Source organism: Eubalaena glacialis, chromosome 6 (assembly GCF_028564815.1).
Source record: "Eubalaena glacialis isolate mEubGla1 chromosome 6, mEubGla1.1.hap2.+ XY, whole genome shotgun sequence".
In the NCBI taxonomy this organism is placed as follows: Eukaryota; Metazoa; Chordata; class Mammalia; order Artiodactyla; family Balaenidae; genus Eubalaena; species Eubalaena glacialis.
In genome coordinates, this window is record NC_083721.1 from 96565397 (window position 1) to 96590650 (window position 25254).

General features: G+C 39.3%; 1 protein-coding gene across 1 annotated transcript in view; it reads left to right on the forward strand.

The window, feature by feature from the left end:
• The window catches only part of TNIK (TRAF2 and NCK interacting kinase), a 410774-nt gene that overhangs the window by 244452 nt on the left and 141068 nt on the right, over nucleotides 1-25254 (forward strand). The window contains exon 4 of the mRNA XM_061193436.1: nucleotides 14367-14492. Within this exon, the coding sequence (XP_061049419.1) occupies nucleotides 14367-14492 (126 nt within the window). The remainder of the gene's footprint in view (nucleotides 1-14366; nucleotides 14493-25254) is intronic.

The following is a 25254-nucleotide window of genomic DNA, read 5'->3' on the forward strand; positions in this document are numbered from 1 at the left end:
ACAGAAGACAGCCCCTTCCAGTGAAATTTTTTCTACTCGCATACAACGTTTCTATTTACTTCTGCAGTCATTGGCTACCTAGCTGCAAGGAAGCTGGGAAATGTGGTCTTTCATTCTACCAACCTGTCCAGTTAATTTGGGTTCTACTATTAGTCAGGAATGAAGAGAGAATGGATACTTGTATTGTTAATTAGCAGGGTCTGACACAAAAATCAAGATCAGATACTATCAGTCTCTACATAGAAACCCATTAGAAATGTGTAAATCTTTTACAAAGCTCCCAGCACAAAACAAATCAGAATTTAGTTTGCAATTCTGCTAAAGTCATACTACTGTATTTTCCTTGAATTGAATAGGATCTCCACATAATGTGATGCACTTGGCAGTTGAACAACTAATGGATGTGGATGGAGCCCAAGACATTAATGCTGTAAAGTTCTGTTGTGTGGGTCTGCAGAACTACAGTTGAGTTCCACTGACGTCATTAATCTCAGTGTACAAAGCTGTATATTGATGCACAGAGTATGACTTGAGAGCACTGAATATCACTTTTTCTGGTTCTGTTTGTGAGATTTTAAATTGTTCAAAGAATCATTTACTATTTCTAGACCACCTTGCTTGGAATCAAAAAAGTTACACAGCAATTTATCCCAGAGTATGTATTTTCAGTTTAAGCAGTGTCAGTTGGCCTCTCTAAACTGGGTTTCACAAGGCAACTGAGACCTACAGAAAATGATTTAGAGTCTATTTTCTCAATTCTCCCCAGCATGGTACAGAGCTAGCACCATTTTCAATGCATAGGAGAGTCAATCTATTGCATACAATGGATGCTTTATAGTATTTAGGCTTAATTCTCTCGGGGGAACCTCTGTTGAAAGGGCTGGATAGTTCCTTGATTTAGGCACATCATTGACCATTATGTAACCACTGACCCCTAACAAAGGCAAACATGGACACACATCAGGAAATGGTTTTCTTATTTCCCATGGTGTATGATCCAGCATCAAATGACTTTTGTATCACCCCCTTACACATCACAGTCAACATAAAATTTCCTTTGTGAAACTCATGTGGTATCCTCAGAAAACAATCTATTTCATTTTGTCATGTTGTCTTTTGTGTATTATGGAACGCTGCAAAAGCTTCTTACCAATTATTATAATTGTGCTCATTATAGCTGCTCTGAGATGAATTCTCAAAGGTCATCTTTGTTAATTGTTTGCAATGATCTACTGCGAAGTTACTATAGTTTATCGTAATGAATTTGATAAAACTATAAGCTTGAAATCAATTTTTAAATTATTATTTTCTTTCTATACCATTTCCTTTTTTAGAAGAAAATAACCATAGAGAAAACTGGGTATAATGCTTATGTTCTTCTGTTTTAGAGCTGAGACACTTGCAAATTTGCTAATATTTGCTTCAGAATTAGGGCTTAAACTCAGACTCAGTCTTTGAAGTTCTTTTAGTTTCTGAAGTAATTATGAGAATTTCTGCATTTTGTCGCTTTCTGGGGATTTCTTCCCAGCTGGATTTGTGTACTTTAATCATCTAAACAAAATTGGACCCTCTCGGGTAGTGTTCCTCAAGGTGGATAGCCAGCATTTACGGGCTCTCAGCACCCCTGGGGTGTTCATCGGAAAGGCAGATCCCTGGGCTTGCTGCAGAACTTCTGGGTGGAAGAACCTGCCTTTTCTACAAGCTCCTCAAGGAGCTTCATGCACACCAAAGTCAGAGGAGCACTTTTCTAGGGACTTGTATTTACTGCTTTCTGGTTACCAAGTATGAAGAGACCATGATTCTTTGATAATCCTGCAAATAATACCCATCTTCATTTGAACCAAAATTCCTGATGTAAACTAGTCCCTTTACAGTGATACCTTGAAGCCCATGTAGGACTTAATAAGATAATAACTTACTGTCATAGGCTTTCATCTTCACAATGACTGGTTGTGATCATTACTCAGGACACTTTGGGTTGTAGTACCAAAGCCCCACTCAGACTAGATGAAGCTGAAAACAGAATTTATTGTCTTGTGTATATTTTTTAAAAAAAGAAAAAAAAAAAAAAAGGCTCAGCAAGATCTAGGAAGTCACATGACTGATTAGGAATTTTGTATCTCTCCATCTCTGGGCTCTGCTTTCTTTCTACCAGCAGCTCCAAGCTCATGTTCTAATTACTTCATTACCCTTAGTCCCAGCAAGAGTGCCAGTGTGAACATCAGTGGCCCAGCTTGGGTCACCTCACCATCTGACAACCATACCCTGTTTCTCTCCAGCCACATCTGGGTTGGGTGCCTGGCCCTGGAACCTACCACAGGGACTGAGAGTTGGAAATGATTCCTCAAACAAAAACCTAAGAACTGTTAAAGCAAAGGGTAGGATAGATGCTGGGCAGGGAAAAACAAGAGAATTCAATGTATTACTGTAAGATCAAATCATTTTAGTAGATGTATTTAAAACTGACTTAGTCCTTAAGTAAAGTGCCTCTCCAGTTACATTTTTTATATTTCAGCCTGAAATAATAATGGTAGCTAACATTGATGGAGTGATTATTATGTGCCAGAACTCTTTACAATACTTTCTATATATTGATTCACTGAATGCCCTTAACAACCACCAGACTCCATTATTAGTTCCATTATAGAGATGAGAAAACCAGGCATATTAAGTATCTTGCTCAATGTAACATGTAAATGGCGGAGTGAATATTTCAACCTGAGTATTTTAATTCTACTTTTTAAGTCCACCCTGTTTCTCACACTGCCATAGGTCTTCAGTTAACATAGAAGGATATTTAGTGTTTAATTAATTTATTTGATAAACATTTACTAAACACCTACTTTATGACAGACACTTGAAATTCAGAAATGACAAAGTGGTTCTTTGCCTGAAGGGGAGCTGACAGTAATACAACCTTGCTCTAAATATTTGTAAGTAAAGCTAATCCATTTTATAATAAAGTCGTACAAGTCATAAATAAAGTTACATATACAGTTTGATGTGACAGTGAGGGGTAGTAATTAAGCCCAGGAGGACAATCAGATGAGAACGTTCCTGGCCAAGAAAACAGTCTGTGCCAAGGCATGGAGGCTGAGAGAGGTGGAACATGTTCTGGAAACTATCACATAGTTTAGTTTTAGTATAAAAAATGTGCTGAGGAGAGAGTGATACAAGGGGAATCTGGACAAGTTAGGGTCAGGTCATGAGGGAATTCATTACAAGGTTTTCAAACTTTTTAATTTTCCCAGTAGAACCCTGAGAGCAAAGAGTCTTAAGCAAAAACCCATTAGATAGAAGAGATACAAGGCGGGTTGTTTTTTACAAGGGGCGGGAGGCTGTCAGTCCTGGCCCCGGCCTCACACCACTGCTAGAGCCAGTGTGGAAGCCAGAAGTTAAATAGCAAAGTAACAGGATGGGATTTGCCTACCAGAAGGATCCATCTTAAGCCCTGCTTGATTGAGTTTCTATTTCTGTCTCACTTACTGAATTCCTGTGGGTGAAGCTTTCAACCAGTCTCCATCTCTCTTTGAAGAGTAAGGAAGCAGCTTTCTCCCGGTAGCTTCTGGTACAGTGCTTTGCCCATAGTTAATGGGCTCATTGAATGTTTGCTGAAATTGGACCAAAAAAAAAAAAGGAAAAATCTTTTCATCTTCGGTTACTGGGAGAAATCAGGGGACACGCTGCTCCAGGCACATTTGATTCCTCCTTCCCAAAGGGAGGCCAATTCAGTGGAATGATTGGTAGCATTGAAGGTAATATTAGTAACAGTAATAACAACAACAACAGCCAGAGTCAAAAATAAAGATGGCTATCATTGATTGCTTATATGTGCCAAGCATTGTTCTTAGTACTTAATACAATATACACTAACTCATTTAATCCTTGAAACAATTCCCATTAGAGGAGCAGTGCTAATAATATCCATTTTACAAATGAGGAATTAATTGAAAGCAAAAAATCCTAAATAACTTGCCCAAGCGCCACAGACAGTAAATGGCAGAGTTGGAATTTGAATCCAGCCAGTCAGGGTGTGCCCACCTTCCCCATGGCCCTGTTGTAAGAATGAGAGATGGGGGTTGGGAGTCGGGGGGCATCAGCAGAGCATGGCCTTCAGATTCCGATAGAGCTGGGTTCACACCCACTCCTCTCCTTACTGCCCTTGGGCAAATTTTTTAACTTTTCTGAATCTCATTTTTCTTATCTGTTAGATGGGAATACAAACATTGCAAACTTGTTTTGAGACTAAAATTATATAATATCTAGTGCTTGGTACATAACAGTTCCTCACTAAATATTAGTCCTGGTAAGAGACAGTGAATGCCTGCATGGGGCAGGCAATAGGAATGAAGAGAGGATGTTATAATGTGCATTGGACTTCTGTAGCTGGGGATGGTAGCTTGTGCTATGAACCACATGCCGTACATGCCATATGTGGGTTAGTTCATTGTCAATATATGTAAGTAGTTTGACTCAGCCCTGTCTTCACTACCTCAGTTACAAAGTTATTAGTCTTACCCTGAACCACAGGTAACTGTCAAAATGACTTAGTGTAGAGCAGGATCCAGGAGAGAAAGTGGGGCTGGATTCCAGAAGCTGAAGACTGAAATCACAATAATTCATTTTTTCATTCACTTAAGAATGAATGAATGTGCTATGCTCTGGGGTGATAGCGGTGAATAAGACAGACACAGGCGCTATCTTTTGGAATCTTACATTCCAGTGTGAGAGAAAGACGTTTAACAAACAGTTGAACAGTTATTTGACAGTTCTGATTAACTTTCAAGGAGTGTACAGAGAGTATTAAGGGAGAATTTCAGAAGGAAACTGACCTATCTAGGTGGCCAGTACGTTCGTTCCCTGATAAAGTAACAACTACATGAGATCAGAGGATGGGTAGATATTGGTGAGGTTGGTAGGGCGTTCCCAGCTGTGGAAGCCTGACTCTCAGCAAAGCCTGGGAATCCCCACCCCAGGCTCTTCTGCTGCAGAGACCCTTCTAGACACCTCTTTGGGACTTTTCAAGTAGATAAAGTTAGCAGAAAGACCAGTCAGATAAAGCACGTGATGAGAACTTTTAACAGAGAAAAGATAAACAGATTTTTTTTTGTCTCCATAATACCCTCCACCTTTGGGGCTATTTCCAGTGTCTCAATTCTGTATGTTGTACAGCACGTAGAACTTGGAAAGCTTCTAAGTTCTAAAAATGAACAAGCTGAGCTGCTTACTCCATGCACACTTCAGCATTTCTCCTTACATACTGATTACACCCCTTTTGGTGGCTTATGTGTGTCTGGGTCTCTGCACGTGTGCATGCGTGCTGAGTGGGTGGCCTTGTAGTATGTGTATGCCTGCATGCTACAGAGATTGCTTAAGAGCAAAAAATGGACCTGGGGACTCCTGTCTACACCCCACTTTAATGAAGGTGAACACTTAGGTGCACTAGTTGTTAGAAGTGTTTTTCCATTGTGATGGTTTGTTTTTAGTAGTGCCTTTCATTTGTGTACCTCAAAGTATTTGATCAAAACTATAATTAGTTCTTTTATCCCCCTTGTGGAATCGAGATGCATGAAGGTAAGGAGATTGGCCCACAGAGGTTGGGGTGCCTGGAATCATTAAGCAGGCCATTCAAATCCAGATTTGTTACCAAGTTCCTCAATCATGGACAGTGGGGGGTCTCCTTTCGTAGATCCGTGCTCTCCTTTTCATGCCAGCACATCTTTGCCATCTCACATTTATGTCCCTCTTTTGACTTTACTTGGTTCCCTCTTGTTGAGCTCTTTTGAGGCTTGACCTCCTCATCAATACGTTGGCTTTCTGAATGACGTGAAGCTCACCTTTAGTTTTCCTTTTATGAAGAGTCCTCTCTTTCTCGTTTAAAGCCTGCTGACTTTAAGGAGCCCAGAACAGGAACTGTGCATTATCCATCTTGGTACCTCCTGCAGAGCCTGCTGACCTAGGACCTGGCACATAGTAGATGCTATACAAAATGATATTATATTTGTAAAAACAAGAGAGCAGAGAAAATATAAAGACTAGAAAGCCAGATGAAGAAAAAACAGATCCAAATTACAAGCCACAGGGAATTTGATAGGTATTTTTTCCAGTAACCAAAGACAAAAGGGAAGACATTATCATTTACACTGTTAATGCCATCAGAAAAGACGACCCATTCCGATTCCTGTGGGCTGTTACCTGAATTGTAGGTGGAGGATTCATGAGGATGTAAGCCATCTCATTTATTTATTTATTTTAATTTTATTGAAATACAGTTGTTTTACAATATTGTGTTAATTTCTGCTGTTCTGGAAAGTGATTCAGTTATATATATATATATATATATATATATATGTGTGTATACACATATATATATATTTTTTCATGTTCTTTTCCATTTTGGTTTATCAGAGGATATTGAATATAGTTCCTTGTGCAAGTAGGACAAGTAGGACCTTGTTGTTTATCCATCCTATACATAATAGTTTGCATCTGCTAATTCCAGACTCCCCAAACTCCCAACCCTCCCCCACCCCCCGACCCTAGCAACCACAGGTCTGTTCTCTATGTCTGTGATTGTTTCTGTTTCTTAGATAGGTTCATTTGTATCATATTTTAGATTCCACGTATAAGCAATATTTGTCTTTCTCTTTCTGACTTCACTTAGTATGATAATCTCTAGGTCCATCCATGTTGCTGCAAAAGCTGTCTCATTTATCATAGATTTTAAATGAATGACAACATTCGTAGGGTTAAAACCTATTTTTAAGATTCATAGTCCTCTTGGGAGTCATACATCCATGCAGGCTTGGGTGTGAGAAGGATGCATGTCACCCTCGTGTTGTCTGCTTCTCTAAGCGATACTACTTCCTACTAAAGAGAGAGCAGGTTAGCCTAGTGGTAAAGAAGAGCACTGCAAACTGTCACTCATCTGGGTTTACCCTAGTTTTGACACTTCATGTCTCTCTTACCCCGGGCATGTTGCTTAACCTCCCCTTATTCCACATGTATAAATATGGAAAATATTACTTCTCTCATACACTTAGTGTGAGAAGGAAATATAGTCATTTATAAAGCATTTGAGGGACTTCCCTGGTGGTGCAGTGGTTAAGAATTCTCCTGCCAATGCAGGGGACTTGGGTTCCATCCCTGGTCCGGGAAGATCCCACATGCCGCGGAGCAACTAAGCCTGTACTCCACAGTTACTGAGCCTGCACCTCTAGAGCCCACAAGCCACAACTACTAAGCCTGCACACCACAGCTACTGAAGCCCGCGCGCCTAGAGCCCGAGCTTTGCAACAAGAGAAGCCACCGCAATGAGAAGCCCGCGCACCGCAACAAAGAGTAGCCCCCCGCTCGCTGCAATTAGAGAAAAGCCCGCACGCAGCAATGAAGACCCAACACAGCCAAAAATAAATAAATAAATAAATAAATAATAAAATAAAACATTTGAGACCCATATGTAGAACACAGTGTTTAGTGCACATTGTTACTATTACGACATCTCTTGTAGACATTTTTCATTTTCTCTCCGTGGCACCGACGATTCCCATAGGAGACAATATGCCCTACCCTGTCCAGCTACAGGGCCTTGGTAATCACTGTTTCTCTGCCAGGAAACCAATCCCTCCTCAGTCACATCACATTATACTTTTTCTTTCCCCTAACTGGGTAACCTCCCGCATGGCTTTTAAAATTCAGCTCACACTTGGATTTTTCGGCTCTCTCCCCTAATGCCCCTAATTACATCAGCTACCCATACCTCTCAAGTTAGTAATTTTGCATGTATCTGTATCATTCTTTGATTTCCATTTGTGTTCTCCACGAGACTATAGTAAGTTTCATTGTGGAAGAGCTTGAATGTTTTATGTCCATTGTTGTATTACACTCGGCCCTCTATATTCACAGTGTTAGTTGAATCTGAGGATGTGTAACCCACGGATATGGCAGGCCAACTGTACTATGCTACTTTACATAAGGTACTTAAACATCTGTGGATTTTGGTATCCATGGAGGATCCTGGAACCAATCCCTTATGGATACTGACGGATGACTGTATTATATTATTATTATTATTATTTAGCATTGTGCCTGGGGTAGAGTAGCAGATAAATATTTATTGAATGAATCCATTTAGTTTAGGGTTAACATATACAACAAATCCAAGTGCTGCTTGCAGTATGCTGTGGCAAAGACCCAAGTTCTATCAGTGCTGCAATGAAGAAATATGGGCTTAGGCAACTCGTTGAATCATGCTAGACCTGTTTCCCTAGATCTGTAAATATATAGTTTGCAGGTGCTTCCCCACCTTGAGATAATTTTAGAGGATCCATACATGCTTAAGTCTCATTTAATGTTTCATATATTTTAATATTTAATAAACTGATTTTTTTTAAAAACCCTCAAACTCAATGTTATATACCAACTTTGAACACACTAGAAAATTGTAACTTCTCAAGGGGGAGTGAGGGTGGGGGAGGAATGGATTGGAAGTTTGGGATTAGCAGATGCAAACTATTATATATAGGAAGGATAAACAACAAGGTCCTACAGTACAGCACAGGGAACTCTATTCAATATCCAGTGATAAACCATAATGGAAAAGAATGTGTACATATATGTATAACTGAATCACTTTGCTGTACAGCAGAAATTAATACAACATTATAAGTCAACTGTACTTCAGTAAAATAAATTAAAAAATAAAAGAAAACAGCAACTTTTCAATTTGTAATCTGGGTTGCTCCATTCATGTGCAGAATGTCATTCAGTATGAATTTTCCACTGAAATTTTAAGGCATGCTTTTTAAGAGTAATTGTTACCACTTACAATTACCTATCTGAGGAAATGTAGATTTTCTCTATCCTTTGGAATCAAAACAGAACTGAAAATTACTAAGATATTGAAGCTGATATGTGACTTTTTCTTTCAAAAATTCTAAATTTGTCTTCACTAAAATAACCCCTTTGTTGTCATTGATTAACTTTATATCTAGATATTACATAGTTTAATTTTTTTAAGAGTTTAGTCACCCTTTGTTTCTTTTTTTAAAAACTATTTTATATTGGAGTATAGTTGATTAACAATGTTGTGTTAGTTTTGGGTATACAGCAAAGTGATACAGTTATAAATATACAAGTATCTATTCTTTTTCAAATTCTTTTCGCATTTAGGTGGTTACATAATATTGAGTAGAATTCCCTGTGCCCTACAGTAGGTCCTTGTTGGTTATCCATTTTAAATATAGCTGTGTGTACTACATATAATAGCTTAATTTATAAAAATAAATGTTTACTGATTTTAAAAGTCTAGTTTTTATTGAGGCTGTATATTGGCATCCTGAATAAAATTTCTGTTGGAGAAAGGGATTTTAGTGCTACAAATTATTAAATTTTTTTTTTAGATCACATTTTAGAAGATGTTAGTAATCCCTACAAATTCTAGTAGTCTATGATTCTTTAACAATAACTTGTCTTCAATTTTTTGTCACATTCAGTCAGCAACAAAGGTGAAAATGGTAGACGTGTTAACACAAAAACCTGCCTAATGCCAGCAACCACTGTGGAGAGCAGGACAGGTGAGCAGGGGCAGAAGTGGTTCTAGCCAGTGTCCGAACATCCAGGCTGTGGTCGCATTTATGAGTCTCTACACCTCATACTTCCTTGAGAGTTCAAACTGACCAGTCCCTTGGATTGTTGTAAGAATTACACAGGTTTATTCCTCTTCCATGGATTGAGAGCTGAACGTTGGGCAAACCCTTTGTTATAGAGCACACTAATATGAAGTGTCTCGTTAATTCCATTTTTAAATCCTACTGTATTGTAGGTGCTTAAAGTATATTCCCCTGTGTAATAAATATGCAACTTAAAATCCCTCCTTTATCCCCTGGAATCATTCATAAGCAAATATTAGTGTGTGCTAACAAGCTCCTTTAATTGGAGGACCAAAGGCAGATTTCTCTTCAGCCCTGGCTTAAGGTGCTCCTAAACTCTCCTTTCATGATTTAGCAGCTTTGGTTTTATCACCGTAGGTAATTGCCTTTCTTCTGTCTAGGAGTTTTCAGTTTAGAATTAAGAGCACTGACTTTGAAGTCAGACGAATCTTGGCTTTGGTTCTTAGCTTTAACATTTAAAATAAGAATAAACTCTCTGAAACTCATTTTCCTTATTTGTTCAATGGGATCATTAAAAACATGTACTTCATAGAGCTGTTTTGAATATTAAATGAGATAATACACATACAACCTCTGGGACAAAACATTACATAAGCTTGGCTTTGGCTATACTTTATGACCACGGTTGTGATCATCATATAGTCATCAGAGGTGGTCTGTGGCTTGAAAGCATTGTCTGGGATCATCCGTTTCCTTGCATTTGAAAAGCCCTGTCTCTTCACCTGTTTTATCATCTTCCAGGAGGCTGGTTCTCGTTTCTCACATAGAAGTGTTCTCTGCAAGCAGTGAGAGAAGTCCACCCCTACACACAAATACTTTTCAAATCTCTGCTGCATCGCATTTCCTAATGTCCCATTGGCCAAAGCAAATCACATGGCCAAGCCCAGAGACAAGCAGAGGAAATGGACTCCACCTCTTCATGTGGGGGGCTGCCACATACCGGGCCGCTTTTCCTTTTAGTCTACCACAAATAGTAAGCAATAAATAGATTCTCGTCATCTTGAGAAAAAACAATCTTCTTTACGTTGATAATAAAGCTGTGCTTACATAAGCACTTAATCATTTCTAAGCCTTAGGAGGTGACTTTGATAGGTATTCTTTTTCCCATTTACAGGTGGAAAAAACTGACATTCGGAGAGTTTAAATGGCCATGCCTGACTTTACATAAGTCAGCTTGGACAAGATTTTGAAGTCTTCTGATTGAAATAATGGTTCTTCCTAGAGTATTGGACTTAGCTTATTAAAATTACTCCCTTTTAACATTTGTGACAATTTGGTACCATTACTTTGTTTTTCATTAATGACCCAGTGGTCATTAGTTTCCCAGTGAGCTTGACCCTGTCCTCAATTCTCAAGACATAAGAATAATCCATTTACAAAATAGAAGATAAGCTTCTTATAACTTTGTAATCTAATTCTAGCCTCAGTTGTTGTTTTGTCCTTTTGAAAGCATCGTAACCCATCTCCTTCAATGAGCCGTATTGTAAGAGGTTGGACTGCTTATGAAGGGGTTAAATGTGTTCTTATGGTCATAATAAGTGCCTCCCTTTCAGTTTCACTGAGTAACTTACGGCCATCATTGCACTAGTCTTGAAATCTGGATAAACAGTAGCCCTGAAGGCCTGATAAATTTCACGCTCACTTACAAGGTCATATTAGATCAAGATCAAGGTTATATATTAGAGCTACATAACCATGATCCACAGTGGTTCCATAACTGTGTTTGGAATTTAAACAATTTAAACCTAAAACTCAAATTACTTACATTCCTGCCCTCTCCTACCTTTGTTATTTATTTATTGGTTGAGAAGATTAATAATAATGTTTATTTTGTATTATATTTTATAACTTTCACATACTTCATTTAATTTTCACAGAAGATTGGGACATATAATAATATTGATACTATTATAAAATCTGTATCTCCTTATAGATGAGAAAAATTAGGCTCCAAAAGGTAGGTTACTTTCCTGAGATCATGCAGCCAGAAAGGAGTGGAGCTCAAGCCCAACATGCACCCCACCTGCCACCCCTCATTTTCCTGACTTAATGCATATGCTTTCTTCATTACCATGTTGCCTCAGTTTACCTTTGCAAAGCCATGGAGAACCTGCTGACTTCATTCTGGTCTCCAGTACTATTTATTTTGGATTTAATTATATACTGAATCACACTGTTATTTAACTGTTTCATAAGTTCTTGTTTCCCTAATGATACGGTAAGCTTTTTTAGGCACTTTTTCCTCCTCTCTTTCTCCCACATCAGCCACCATCCCGTTGAGAACCTGAGGCAGGCAGCAAATACTTGTAGAACCAGCCCCACTTCTCACTAAGCATGACCCAAGCTGAGTCTGTCCGGCTGCCGCTGGAAAATGACGGGTGTTTTACTGTCTCATGTGCTTGCCTCTTTAATCGAAAGCAGATGCCAGACTGCCCCAGAAACCCTCAGGTTTGTTTTCTCCCCTTTTATCTAGGCTTCCCTAAAGTACATCTGCTCACATCCTATATTCATCCACGATTATCAGGCCCCGCGTGGTGGGTTTAAAATAGCTAATATGCACAATCGTCAGACATTTGGAGGCCTGCTGCAGGACCCTGCAACAAGTTGAAGGACTGTGAAGGTCAGTCTCTCCTTAGGCCTGCAGTGAAGGCGTAGGCAGTTTCTGATAGCCGCAGGGAAGATTTCTTTGGTCAGCATGTGCCATCCCCTCCCCCCCATCCCAGCCCCTCACTCCTCTACTCCCCTCCTTTGTTAAGGCCACGTGCTTCTTCTTAGCTCAGCATCCCAAGCATACATTCTATTTTGAGACTACCTAGTCTTTGACTTAGTTAAGCCACGTCATATGTAACATACTCCGTTCTCCTAGGTTTGCAAACCTCCATTGCTTTTTACTAAAACTTATTTTTGTGTGGTCAGCAAATGTCAGCATTTCACCACTCTCCTCCTCTTATTTTTACCAGTTCCTTTCAAGCTGTAAGGAATGCTGCTGTAACTGGTTGGAACTTTTGTAGGTATTCATTCTTTTATTCATATTTATTCACAGGCATTTTGCTTGATGCTAGGATGTTATTTATAAAGAGCAAAAGCAGGCAGGATCCCTGTGTTGATAGTTTTTATGGATTGACAGGGAAGAGAGGCTTCAATCAAATGTTTAGATAGATAAATGTGGATTGCCGTTCTGGTAGGTGCTGCAAAGGAAGAAACACGTGACGATCCCTGGTGCTAGAACCACAGGCAGGCACATCAGAGAACTTTGCTGGGGAAGGGATCCTGGAACTGAGATCTGAAGGCAGAAGGGAGCTTACAATCCATGGAGAAGGGAGTAAAGTAAAAGGGCAATTATGACACAGTATGACCCATACCTCTGTTCTAGTACCAACAAATGTGTGTGCAGGTTTGGAGGCGGACAAGATATAGTGGGGAGACTTGACATTACCCGAGAGAATTAGGGAAAACATCCCTCAAGAGTGTCCATTAAACTCGGTCAGGAAGGATGAGTAGAAATTATGTGAAGAAGAGGAAGGGGAAAGAAGGCATTCATGGGAGACCACAGAAGGGCCCAGCAACGTAGAGACCAAGTAGCTGGAGGAGGTGAGAGTACAGACAGGGACACACTGTGAATGGTCTTTCAGGTAATGGCCATGTAACATCTTACACTCAGAGATTCTTACTGCTGCATCTAAAACAGTTTTCCTGGGCTAGAAATATTTTCCACCAACCTCAAGAATAAAATACTATGTAAAAGTCCAATTGACATGTACACTTCAAAGTAAAATTATGAGGGACTTCCCTGGTGGTCCAGTGGTTAAGACTCCACACTTCCAGTGCAGAGGGCCCGGGTTCAATCCCTAATCAGGGAACTAGATCCCGCATGCCACAACTAAGGCCCGGCGCAGCCAAATAAATAAATAAATATTTTTTAAAAAAATTATGGGAGGACACACACACTCTTCACCAGTGATGTCAGGTTCTCTTAAAAAGGCCCAAGTTAGTGGACTCCAGATTGAAACTGGGAATGAGTGAAATCTGAATTAGGAAACTTACTCTGTAGGAGGGTTCTTTCTTTTCACATTCGTGGCACTACCACATGTCCCCTTATGTTTTCATGTGTACTTTCCTGAAGGTGAGATGGGTACTCCTGCTTTGTGAACATCCTCAGATGGCGGGAACTTACCCTTGCTCCCTTTCCCATCTGACTTTCATCATCTTCCATCAGGGACTTCAATAAAAGGAGACTTCAAAGAAAATGAACCTAACAAATTTTAAATCGAAGAGCCTGTATTTTTTTTCTTTTCACTTTTCTTAATCTTCCCTATACCAGGTATGATCGGTGATAGGTACTTGATGGACATAGTACCCAGAGGCCTAGAGTGAGTTTTATCTTAATAGCTTGTCTACCTTAATCTCTTCCAGGTGAAAGGATGAGGAATTTTTTTTTTTCCTAGCAGGTTGCCTGCTATATTGGTTTGCTGTACAAACAGAAGACCCCCTTGGACTGCCAATGTGTTATCTTGTAAATTTTTTGTTTGTAGTCAAGGAAGAAAGTCAAGTTATGTGGTAATTATGCTTGTTTGTTACCACAGAAGAAAAAACTTAAGAAAGAAATTATTGCATAGTTGATATAGATGGTGATGAAAAACAGAATCCTACTAAAGACACTGGATTTTCATGGCAATATTTATTGTTCTAATATAGGATGAAGAGGAAGAAATCAAACAAGAAATTAACATGTTGAAGAAATATTCTCATCACCGGAATATTGCTACATACTATGGTGCTTTTATCAAAAAGAACCCACCAGGCATGGATGACCAACTTTGGGTATGTAGTGCTGCCCAAATTTGCTTTTCTTACATAGAAAACACCCAGGACTGAATAGTGCATTTCTCTATCCTCATTACTAAGTTCAGTTGTTCTTTGAAATCCTTTACTCCATGATATCCATAAATTGTGTTTTCGACGTTTTCTCCCATTTCCTTGAATAACTCTCTATCTTCTATCCCTTAATGTGGACCGTCCCTAAAGCTAGTTGTTAGGTTCTCTGTTTTTTTTCCCACTAATGACTACCTTTATTGGGTTTTTATTATACTTTAGGTACCATGCTGTTTGCTTTTTATGAATCTTATCATTTATTCCAGCTCTTTGAGGTAGACATTATTATTATCTTCATTTTTTTGGATGACAAAACTAAGGTTTACAGAGAAGTAAACTCATGTCCTGTATTTTGGCTTAAACATCTTTGCTGCAGGCAGTTTCACCACAAGCAGTTTCACCGCACAACTAATTGGCCATAGACAATTTTGTTGTAAAAGATAAAATAATGAATGTAAAATAAAGGACAAAGGAAACATGAAAAACTAATAACAATTTTTAAAAGATTTTACTGTGAAAAATGAAAATTCAAAAAATATTTGAATACGTTTAAAATGTGTGTAAATCTATGGTTATAGTTGTATTCAGGTATATTTTAGAAAAAGCTGGTATTGAATTCAGATATATTTTAAAGACTTTTTGATGTCCGTCATTAAAGATTCAGGATCTAATATTGAATGTAAGTTCTTTACAATATAAAAAATACAAAAAATGCAATAATCAAAGTAAAAAATGCAAATAGCTAATTTAAGAAATATATGATGAGAAGGAATTTAGTAGCCTTTAGAGATAAAGAGTTTTTATAAATCAATAAGAAAATATGTGAAATGATTAATAGAAAGATTGAGTTAAGACAAGGCAGCAATTAACAAAGTAATAAATATCAATTACCAATAAAGATGTTTTTAAAGTGTAATCTTACTGACAATATAAATGCAAAAGAAAACAAGAATTAGATACCACTTCTTATCCAGGAGATTGGCAAAGATTTTTTTTTAATGATATACTCAGAATGGACATTCACGCCCCCTGCTTGTAGAAATGAATGTTGGTACAACTTTACACAAGGACAGTTGGAACACACACACACACACACACACAGATATATCTATATCTGTATCTATATCTATATTTAATCTCCCAAAGAAAATGCCTTACTTTTGACCCAGTATTTTCACACACAGGAACATATCCTAAATGAATATTTGGGTAACTACATAAAAATATATGTAGGTGCTAACTAATAGGGAATCACTTAAGTAAATCCATTAAGGGACAATATTCAGCCAGTTAAAATGATGTAGATCTATGTTTACAAATGGATGAACATGAACAATTATAGTAAGGGTTTTTAAAAGCTTTTTTAGAGGCCATGATTAGATATAGTACATTTTCATTTTTGTCAAAAAAAGAAAGAAAAAGGAAAAAATATATATACATATATTAACATGACGGGGATGTCTAGAATAATGTACGCCAATAATGTTGAAGATATTTGTTTCTGGGTAGTAATTTCAGTAATTTAATTTTGGAAACTTTTTTTCATGTCTTTTTTAATTGCTTCTCATTGGGCTATCTTTGCTCCTCATATAGACAGGCTCTGAGGATAAGGAATGTGTCTTTTGTATCTCAGTGTCTTCCTCAACACTAGGAAGGGGCTGGGCATGTGATGCTGACAAAATAGTTGTTTTGTGAATGAAAGTGATATTATTGGTACAAACTTGGTTGCTATTATTATTATTATTATTACTACTACTATTATTATTGGTTCAAACCAATAATTGCTACAGGTACTTGTGAGAGTTCAGTTTCCCTGTGGCCTGCATGTTCAGCAGGATGTGATGAGATGGCACAAGTTTAAATATCTCTGTGTTCCCAAAGGACTTTTATACTGCCAGGGATCTAACATTTTAGCAATGACCCCTGCCTTGCTTCAAGCTGCAGCAGATGACAAGAGGAGAATGATAGCTATTTTGATACTGTCTGCAGAAGCATTTTTTGGTTTGGTCAGAGCTATGGCTCCAGATTAAAAGAAAGCATTAATACAGCTTTGGAATCACCTCTGGCTTATCACCTGAGGTAGTACAACTATTTCCAGATGAGTCACATGTAACTATTCATATCATTCCTTTTGTGAGATGGGCCAGACAGGATAGTTTTCTTATTAGGCTGAACTATTAAAATTTGGGTATATATATTACAAATCATTGGTTGAGGAAGGAGAGGAGTGGTCAAGCAGGGCTTGACTTGTTTTCACCTTTTTCCTAATGCTGAGATTTTTTTAAGCTGGAAGGAAAATTAGTTGTCATTTATTTTACTGGATCCCAGTGAAGCTAATTGTCTTTCTCAGAGCCTCCGAGCTCATTAATGGATGGACACAGGACAAGAATGCAGATGTCTTGAAATGTGACAGTTTAGCTTGGCCTGAAGTTCTGCGAAAGGCACTGGAAGTTTTGGGGTTTTTTAATTTTTTTTTTTTTTAATGAGCAAAATCTGCAGTCCATTTTCAGACTGGCACTGGAAGAAAGAAGCAAGCCTGTTTGCATCTGCACGGCACAAACAGGAGGTTTTATGCTCTGGAAACAAGTCACTGCCCACCATTTCGCACCCTGGCCAGTTGCTCTTCCCATGGAGATGGCTGTGGTTGCTGGGAGCTAGGAGCCTGCATGAGTATGTGTTCATTTATTCATCCATTCATTCGTTCATCCAACAAATACATATCAAGCACTTGCTAGACGCAAGGCACTCTTACGGACACTTATGATATATCAATGAACAAAAGTGATAAAAGTCCCTATTTGCATGCAGCTTACGTTCTTGCTACAGACCACAAACAATGAACACAATAAGTCAGAAAGCTACTCAGCGTGCTGGAAGAGGATAAACGCCTGGAAGAGCAGGGAAAGACTAATGAGGATTGCAGGGAGGTGCTGCAGTGGCCAGGGGAAGCCCCACTGTAGATAACTCGAGGAAGGGCGTTCCAGGCCCGGTGTTTTCCAGGAATAACAATGAGGCCAGTGTGACTGGAAGATGTGGGCATGAGACCTGGGGCCAGATCAGGCAGGGCCTTACAGGACATTGGCAGGATGTCAGCTTTTACTCTGAGTGAGCTGGGGGCCACTGGAGGGTTTTGAAGATGAAGGGATGGAATCTGACCCATAGAGTGAAGGGGTCCCTCTGGCTGCTGGGTTGAGACTAGACCAGATGGGGGCCAGAGGAGGAGCAGGAAGGCCAATGAGGAGACTTTTTCAGCAAACTGATCCCCTTCCTGAAGTTCACAAAAGGGCGTCTACAAGTAGTGATCACTTCCAAACCTGCGCCATGTGGGGAGGAACTCTGCCTTCACATTCCATTTTCCCCACCTGCAATCAAATGTTGGTGGCAAAATGCAGCAATTGTATGCCCCACATTCTGCTTGGTAGACAGAGAGCCTCCCTTTTGTCAGATTTGTGCCCATGCAGAGGACTCTTCTGACTGTCCCCACTAGAAATGGTCCATTAGCTTCTATGTCACTGGGGATAAAAATACAAAGCTATGAAATGCCTCATGGGTACAAGAGCATCATTTCTTTTTCTAGTTGTTCTTCTTCTATTTGATGGCAAACTAAGGAGGAACTTAGAAAATTAAAGGCAGAACAGAAACATAATAGTTGGTAAATTAACACCAGATCACAATATTGATGGGAACTTGGTTATAGAATAGAATAGTGTGTACTTGTTCCAAGGCCTCTGACTCACTAAATTTGGGCCATTCTGTGTTAATAACAATGGCAAGTAATATTTATCACCTACTTACCATGTGCCAAGTACTGTATTTGTTTGCATTGTCATATTATTTCATTAGATCTTCACAACCCCTCTACAAACTAGATATTCTCATTATCCCCACTTTACAGATGAGGAAATTAGCCTCAGAGCAGTTAAGAAGTTTGCTTAAGGATTCACAACTAGTGAGTGACGAAGCCAGTCTATTAGCTAACCCCAAGCTGCCTCATGCTAGAATCAAGCCCCTGAACCCTACATTCTTCTCTTTTTTGTTGTGAAAAATAGTTCCAGTGGTTGTGAAAAATAGTTTCAGAGGTTGGTGTTCCAAATAGGACTGAAGCTTTGCGTTTACACAAATTTATTTTGAGTTCACCATTCATCTTCATTTGTCAGTTTCCCCAGCTTTCAAAGAGGACAGCAAGACCTGCTAGCTGCTATGAAGACAGCATTTCTTAAGTCTAAGAAATATACTTTGAAAAGTACATTAAACCTTTTGGGAGTGTTTTAGCAAATAATTGCGAAGGTCACAGATAGTTGACTCTTTGGGCTAATGGCATTCTGTTAAGATTACATTTATATAAAAATATTATTATGGATTGTATAGAGACAGAGCCTGTAGCAACCAAGGGCAGCACTGTCTAACATTTATTCCCAGTTTTCAGGTGACAGGAACTATTCCCCAGGTATTTTTCTTATGTTGTGGCTGGAGGACAGAGGTTTGCACATAGGCCACCAACCAATATATGTGCTGTTTCAGGTGTCTGATTGAATTATAATCTCTGTGAATTCTATCAGTCTTGTCGTAGAGATAAACTGTTGTTCAGTACCAGCTCTTTGTGGAAATACAACTACTTCTGATAATGGCCAAGTAATTCTCCCTTATCAACTGCTCAGGGCCTGATCCGGAAATCAAAAAAGGGAGCTCTTTCAATAAAGATTCCGATCTCTCAGAAACAAGGCGAACCCTGACACACAACATGGCCATCCCATTCTGCTGCATCTCTGCAAAGAGAGGCTCTCCACTTTGCTGCGTGCCATTCAGACACTGGGAGTGAGAAGGCCTGTCTATTAAATGGGTTAATTTCCTAAAGTTAGTAAGCGAAATCACACATATTTTGCTGCCTTTTTTTGATACCACCGCAACAGTCACGGGGCTAGACTATCTCATAAAAGGAAAAACATTTCTGATTAGCTTCCAAAATGTAGGTTGGTCAAGTGACATAGCAGATTATTATACTGAGATGACTCAATAAGCCATTTATTAGACTGTATCCTTGAAGACTTGCAGAGCTAAGCGTTAAGAAATTATATTGTGTGCATTTAGGGGAAACATGCTAGCAGCTGGCTGAGACCTGGCCTGGCATCCAGAGACCTGGAGTCTCACCTTGAGCAGAGGCAGCATCACTGTCATTGGTTTCTTTCTTATAAAAATGATAACTTTGGACGAGGTCTGAGTTTTCAAACTGGCGACCCGGAGACTAATTGCTGCCCAGGTAAATGGGTTTAGTTTGGCCCACAGAAGGTGGTGGTGCTTTAATGATGCCAACGTTAGAAAAAAAATACAGCAGTTCCACACAAAAGTCTGGATTCCTTGAAAGGTTTTGAAAAATCAGATGATCTGGAACTCTTGGGCCTGAAGTGCTGAATATCAGCAGCACGTTAGAGCAGTAGCTCGGCTGTCTAGAGGGCACGCGCCCACTCCAATTGCACAAGAGGCCCGTCACTGCCTGCTGTCCTCCATGCACGCTCCACTTCATGCACTGACATTGCTTTTCCACGCCCCATGTAAGACCATCTGGGAATGAGATACTGGGACGAACCAAGATGTCTTTCAATCACCAATGGGGGATCCTTTCTAGAATCTGCAGTGATGTTGGCCACAGCCCCCGAAATCCAAGTTTCTTATAGTTTGCATTTACATTGCTGTAGCATCTTGGTTTGGCAAAAAGCATGCCGACTAACATTTTTGGTTGTCTTAAGATTGAAATGTAAAGTGCTGCAGATAGTACCATTAAAAATCCAACCACCTGTAGCTGAGTCTCCTGAACAGTTCATGGAAATTTACTCTTTTCTTAGTTCTATGTGTCAGAAATGAGGCTTTCATAGGGGAGAGGGGGTTAATTGGTGTTTGATAATTTTATTACTAAAGAATTCTCTTCCTTCATATATACAGCCTAGGTCACTTGTCTGGAGAAGTGATTGAATCTTATTATTTGTGAGTAGAAATTTGTAAAGGCTGAATTTGGTAAATATAGAAGCGTGCCTGAAATAGTAGGAGGAGGGATTGTAAACAGTCTCCCAGTCCTGGAGCTGCCCCATTGCATGACCTGTAGAGACAGAATGTAAGTTGCTTACATACAAACACAGAGCTAAAGCTACACCTGATTTAATACTTTGCAACTGGGCTTGAGTTCAGCTTTAATGGAGTCATTTTTATGAATTAACGGGTGATTCTGTGACAAGAATGTGAAAATGATTTCTTCTTTTATCCCAATGAATTTCATTTGAGCTGTGCTTAAACTGCTTTTCACCTTAGCAAAAGGAAGACTTTATATATGCTTACAGTTACTCTGCTAATGGTCTATACAACCCTCTGGTTCCTATTCTAGATTAATTTTGAGCCAAAGTCAATATTCCTGTTTGTGTTGCACTTCTCAAAATTCTCAACTACCAAGTTTCTTAGTCCTAAGTCCTCTAAAGCCAGTGTTGCTTTTACTTTTCCTATTTTTAACGTTCCTGAAAACTTGCTCCCCTATCCCCACCCCAAATTCTTCTAAAACTAGCCTTTAAGGTTAGTTTCTATGATTGAGTCCATGACTCAAGTGGACATGTGGTGATTTACCCCTAACAGGAAATACCCTCCAGAAGATCTTGCATGCATACTGAGAAATTGGAGCACCAGGTACCAAATCCAAGAGGCAGCTAACTTCTCTTTCTTTGAATGCTGTCATGCTGACTCTAAGACGGCTCTCTCCTTAGACATGGGTGACTACTGAGCATTTCTAGCTGTCCTTTGAGCAGGCTTCTTGTTGCTAAAAATACCAGCTGGCTTAGTAGATTCAAATTGTGATTGTCATTCTCAACATATAAAGTGGTTCATATCCAGAAACTTTATTGACAGAATCTGAGACTTCACATCCTTGGGGCTCATCTTTTTATGTTTGGAAGACTTAGAATTTGTGGTTATAAGCATTCTGTTTTCAAGTCCAAGAATATAATTCAGAAGCCAAAGGAGTTTTTGTTTCCCCAAATACATGCTAGTTTAAAAATGAATGCAAGGGACTTCCCCAGGGGCACAGTGGTTAAGAATCCGCCTGCCAATGCAGGGGACACGGGTTCGATCCCTGGTCTGGGAAGATCCCACATGCCGTGGCGCAACTAAGCCCGTGCGCTACAACTACTGAGCCTGCACTTTAGAACCCGCGTGCCACAACTACTGAAACCCGCGCACCTAGAGCCCGTGCTCTGCAACAAGAGAAGCCACTGCAATGAGAAGCCCGCACACGGCAAGGAAGAGTAGCCCCTGCTCAAAGCAACTAGAGAAAGCCCGCATGCAGCAACGAAGACCTAACGCAGCCAAAAATAAATAAATAAAAATAAACAAATAAATAAAATTAAAAAAAATTTTTAAAAATGAATGCAAAAGCCAGTATAGGTTGCTTTTCCAAATTTGAAATTCCCCACAGTTTTGCTTTACCTTTGCATCAGTTAACTGAAATGATAAATGTACACCCACCAACTTTTGTACTTCCATACACACATTTTATATTGTGCAACTTAAACTGCCTTTGGCAAATGAAGCAGCATTCTGTAACAAAGTACTGAGTTTGGGTTTTGTTACCACCTTCATAAATCATGCAGATGGGATCTTTGGCTATTCCCAGCTACACATGATAAAAATATCCTGTGCCTTGCTGATGTTTCTGGACCTTCAAGGTCAGTAGGCTGATCCTTTGCAGACTTGTGAATTCTTGGAAGTTTATCTTTCCTCTCATTTTCTTAGATTGCCCCTGCAATTGCTTGGTGCAGACTTCTTTCATCTTAGGTCGACCTTCATCCTCCCGCTGCCTCCTCTTCCTCACCCCTGTCTCCCACCCCTCCTTTTACTATAAAAGAGAAGGAATCTGTTAGTAGTCATTTTTCTTGTGGGTGACTGACTAGTGACATTTGGGGGAAATATGTTCTTGTCAAGATATTCTAGGCTAGTCCTGCAGTCTTAAAATACCTTAAAGCTTTGTTTCTTGTTATAGGAACTTAAAACCAATTAACTAGCAAGTGAGTGAATACTATAGGGACCCCAGAAATCATCCTAAGCCTCTTAGGCTGGCTCTGCAAATAAACCTTTTTAAATTCTTTCAGAGGTGACTCGGGTTGGAAAAAGCAAGTTAGAAGTGACCACATCTGCTGATTCCAAACCCATGCCCCTCCCGGTTAGAGGGTGACCTCAGGGAAGACTCACATAGTGCTTCTGGGACTCCTTCTGGGATCAGCTGAGGCCAAAGACTCTTTTCTTTTCTTTTTTTTTGAAATTAATTTTCATTGGAGTATAGTTGCTTTACAATGTTGCGTTGGTTTCTATTGTGCAGCAAAGTGAATCACCTATACATAAACATAGATCCCCTCTTTTTTTTGGATTTCCTTCCCATTTAGGTCACCACAGAGCACTGAGTAGAGTTCCCTGTGCTATACAGTAGGTTCTCATTAGTTATCTCTTTTATACGTAGTAGTGTATATATGTCAATCCCAATTTCCCAAAGACCCTTTTCTTAAATACCGTCCTGAAGGAGGGGGAAAGCACAGGAGGGCATAATAAGTACCTCCTTACCCCACAACCTCTAAGAGAAAGTATCCTGCTCATCAGACAAAAGTATGTGATAAACAACCATGCAAATTGTGAAATATGTTAGAACCCTTTGTTTTTAAAAATTAACCATTTTAATTTGCATAGAAATAACTACCCACATTCAACAATCCAGGCAACCTTTTCCCTAACAGTTGGATTGCACTACACACTGTGCTGCTTTTTAAATATTTCCACCTTGACAAGGTTCCAGGTCCAGCCCAGGCCCAGCCCCCATCGTGCCTGAGCGCAGTTCTGTCCTCACTTTAACTTAACCTTCTTCCTTTCTTCCCAAGTGACATGCATGTGTATTTTCATTTTTCTGACCCAGTTATGTAGGTGATATTGAATGAGAATTTCAAATATAAGATTCTCTTTAAACCTCTTACACCGCCTTCCAACCCTCCAAATAAAAAGATCCAGTGTTTTAGGATGCACTGCTGTGTCTTCTTGCTGTATGATACAAGCTTGAAAAAAAGACATGTGTCCTTGGTACTCTTTCATTAACAGAAGTTTTAGAAACACATGTGCACCGTGCCCTTTATAGGTGCCCTTTCAGCCATCTCCTCACCATCCAAGTGAAGTGGACCTTGGGGAGCTATTAATGCTATCTTCCAAGTTGGAAAATTTTTTTAATAAATGCAAACAGACCAAAGAATGGGTAAGTAATAGAGTTTGAGATTTCTGGCTACCAGAAGCTTTCCATTCTGTAAAACACAGTGTTCACATCACACATATAAGGCTGATGCTTTTATTTTGTTTTAATAGTGATGGTGGTGGGGTGCTGAGCCCAGCGGAGTTAGGGAACATGCCCAAGGTCATACACCTAGTACTTGAGAAAGCATGATGCTTTCAACCCTGCTCTAGTTACTTAATGAGTATATATACCATGGATAAGGCTGCAGACCATAACTAAGCTTCATTTCCAAGTAAATAAAGAAAAGGGAATTGAGGAGAAGGAGAATTAATGAAACAATAAGTGCAAATCACTCAGCCCAGTGCCTGGCACATGGTAACTTCTCAGTAAATGTTAGCAAGCATTGTTGCCCAAGTGTCAACTCTTTGAGGACTTCCTTTCAGGAAGAATATTAATGATGCATTATTTCTTGCTTGTGAGATGTGAAGTTATTGACTTATCACTGCTGGGCTTGGCATGTTGAGCCCTGTTTCTGTTTATTAATGTGATGAGGTTACTTGTGGTGAGGGAGTGTCCCCGCTGGGTGGTGGCAGTAATTATCAGTGTTGCTGTGAGGCTGCAGGAACCGATTGCTAGCAAAGGCTGGTTTCTTTCTTTCTATTTCTTTAAAAAAAAATCCCATTACATAATTTAACAATCATTTTGTTCCATAGTGAGATGAAAAGAACTTAGCAGCCTTCAGCTGGAGCTGAATGGAGAAGCAAATTATAGAAACCACTGACATTAGTGCCTGGCTAGAGCAGGATTATTTCCTACTGAATATTTGAAAGTATTTTGTCCAATCTAATTTTGAAAGACTGGAGTCACTGGGCTTCCACTGCTTTCCTTGAGAACTATAATTATGTGGCTAATAGAGCTCAATGGTGGGACATTTTCCCCAGCTGATACAGGAGCAATGGATGCACTTGTAGGAGGTCCGGTCGCTGTGTTTTTCAAGATAGGATTTGGAGAAGGGGCACAAACATGTTTTGCTCACTTGAGAAAATGTTCTTTTCTTTCTACCCAAAGATGTTTCTTTGGTCCATTCTGCTGCTGTTAAACCACAATTTACATAACTGAGATTTTCTTTAACTTGGTATTTATAGAGAATCCCCAAAATACACAAAAGTAGACAGAACAGTATAATGTGCCCAAAACTAGCCCCAACAGTCATCAAACCAGTAGTCGATCCTGCCCCATCTACACAGCCATCTACTTCCTCCCTTCTATTATTTTGAAACAAATCTCATCATCTTTAAAAAAAAAAATTCTGGTAAAATACACATAGCTTGAAATGTACCATTTTAATAATTTTAAAGTGTATAATTCAGTGGGATTAAGTACACAATGTTGTGCAAACATCACCTCTGTCTAGTTCTAGAACTTTTTCATCACCCCAAAAGGAAACTCTATACCCATTAAGCTGGAACT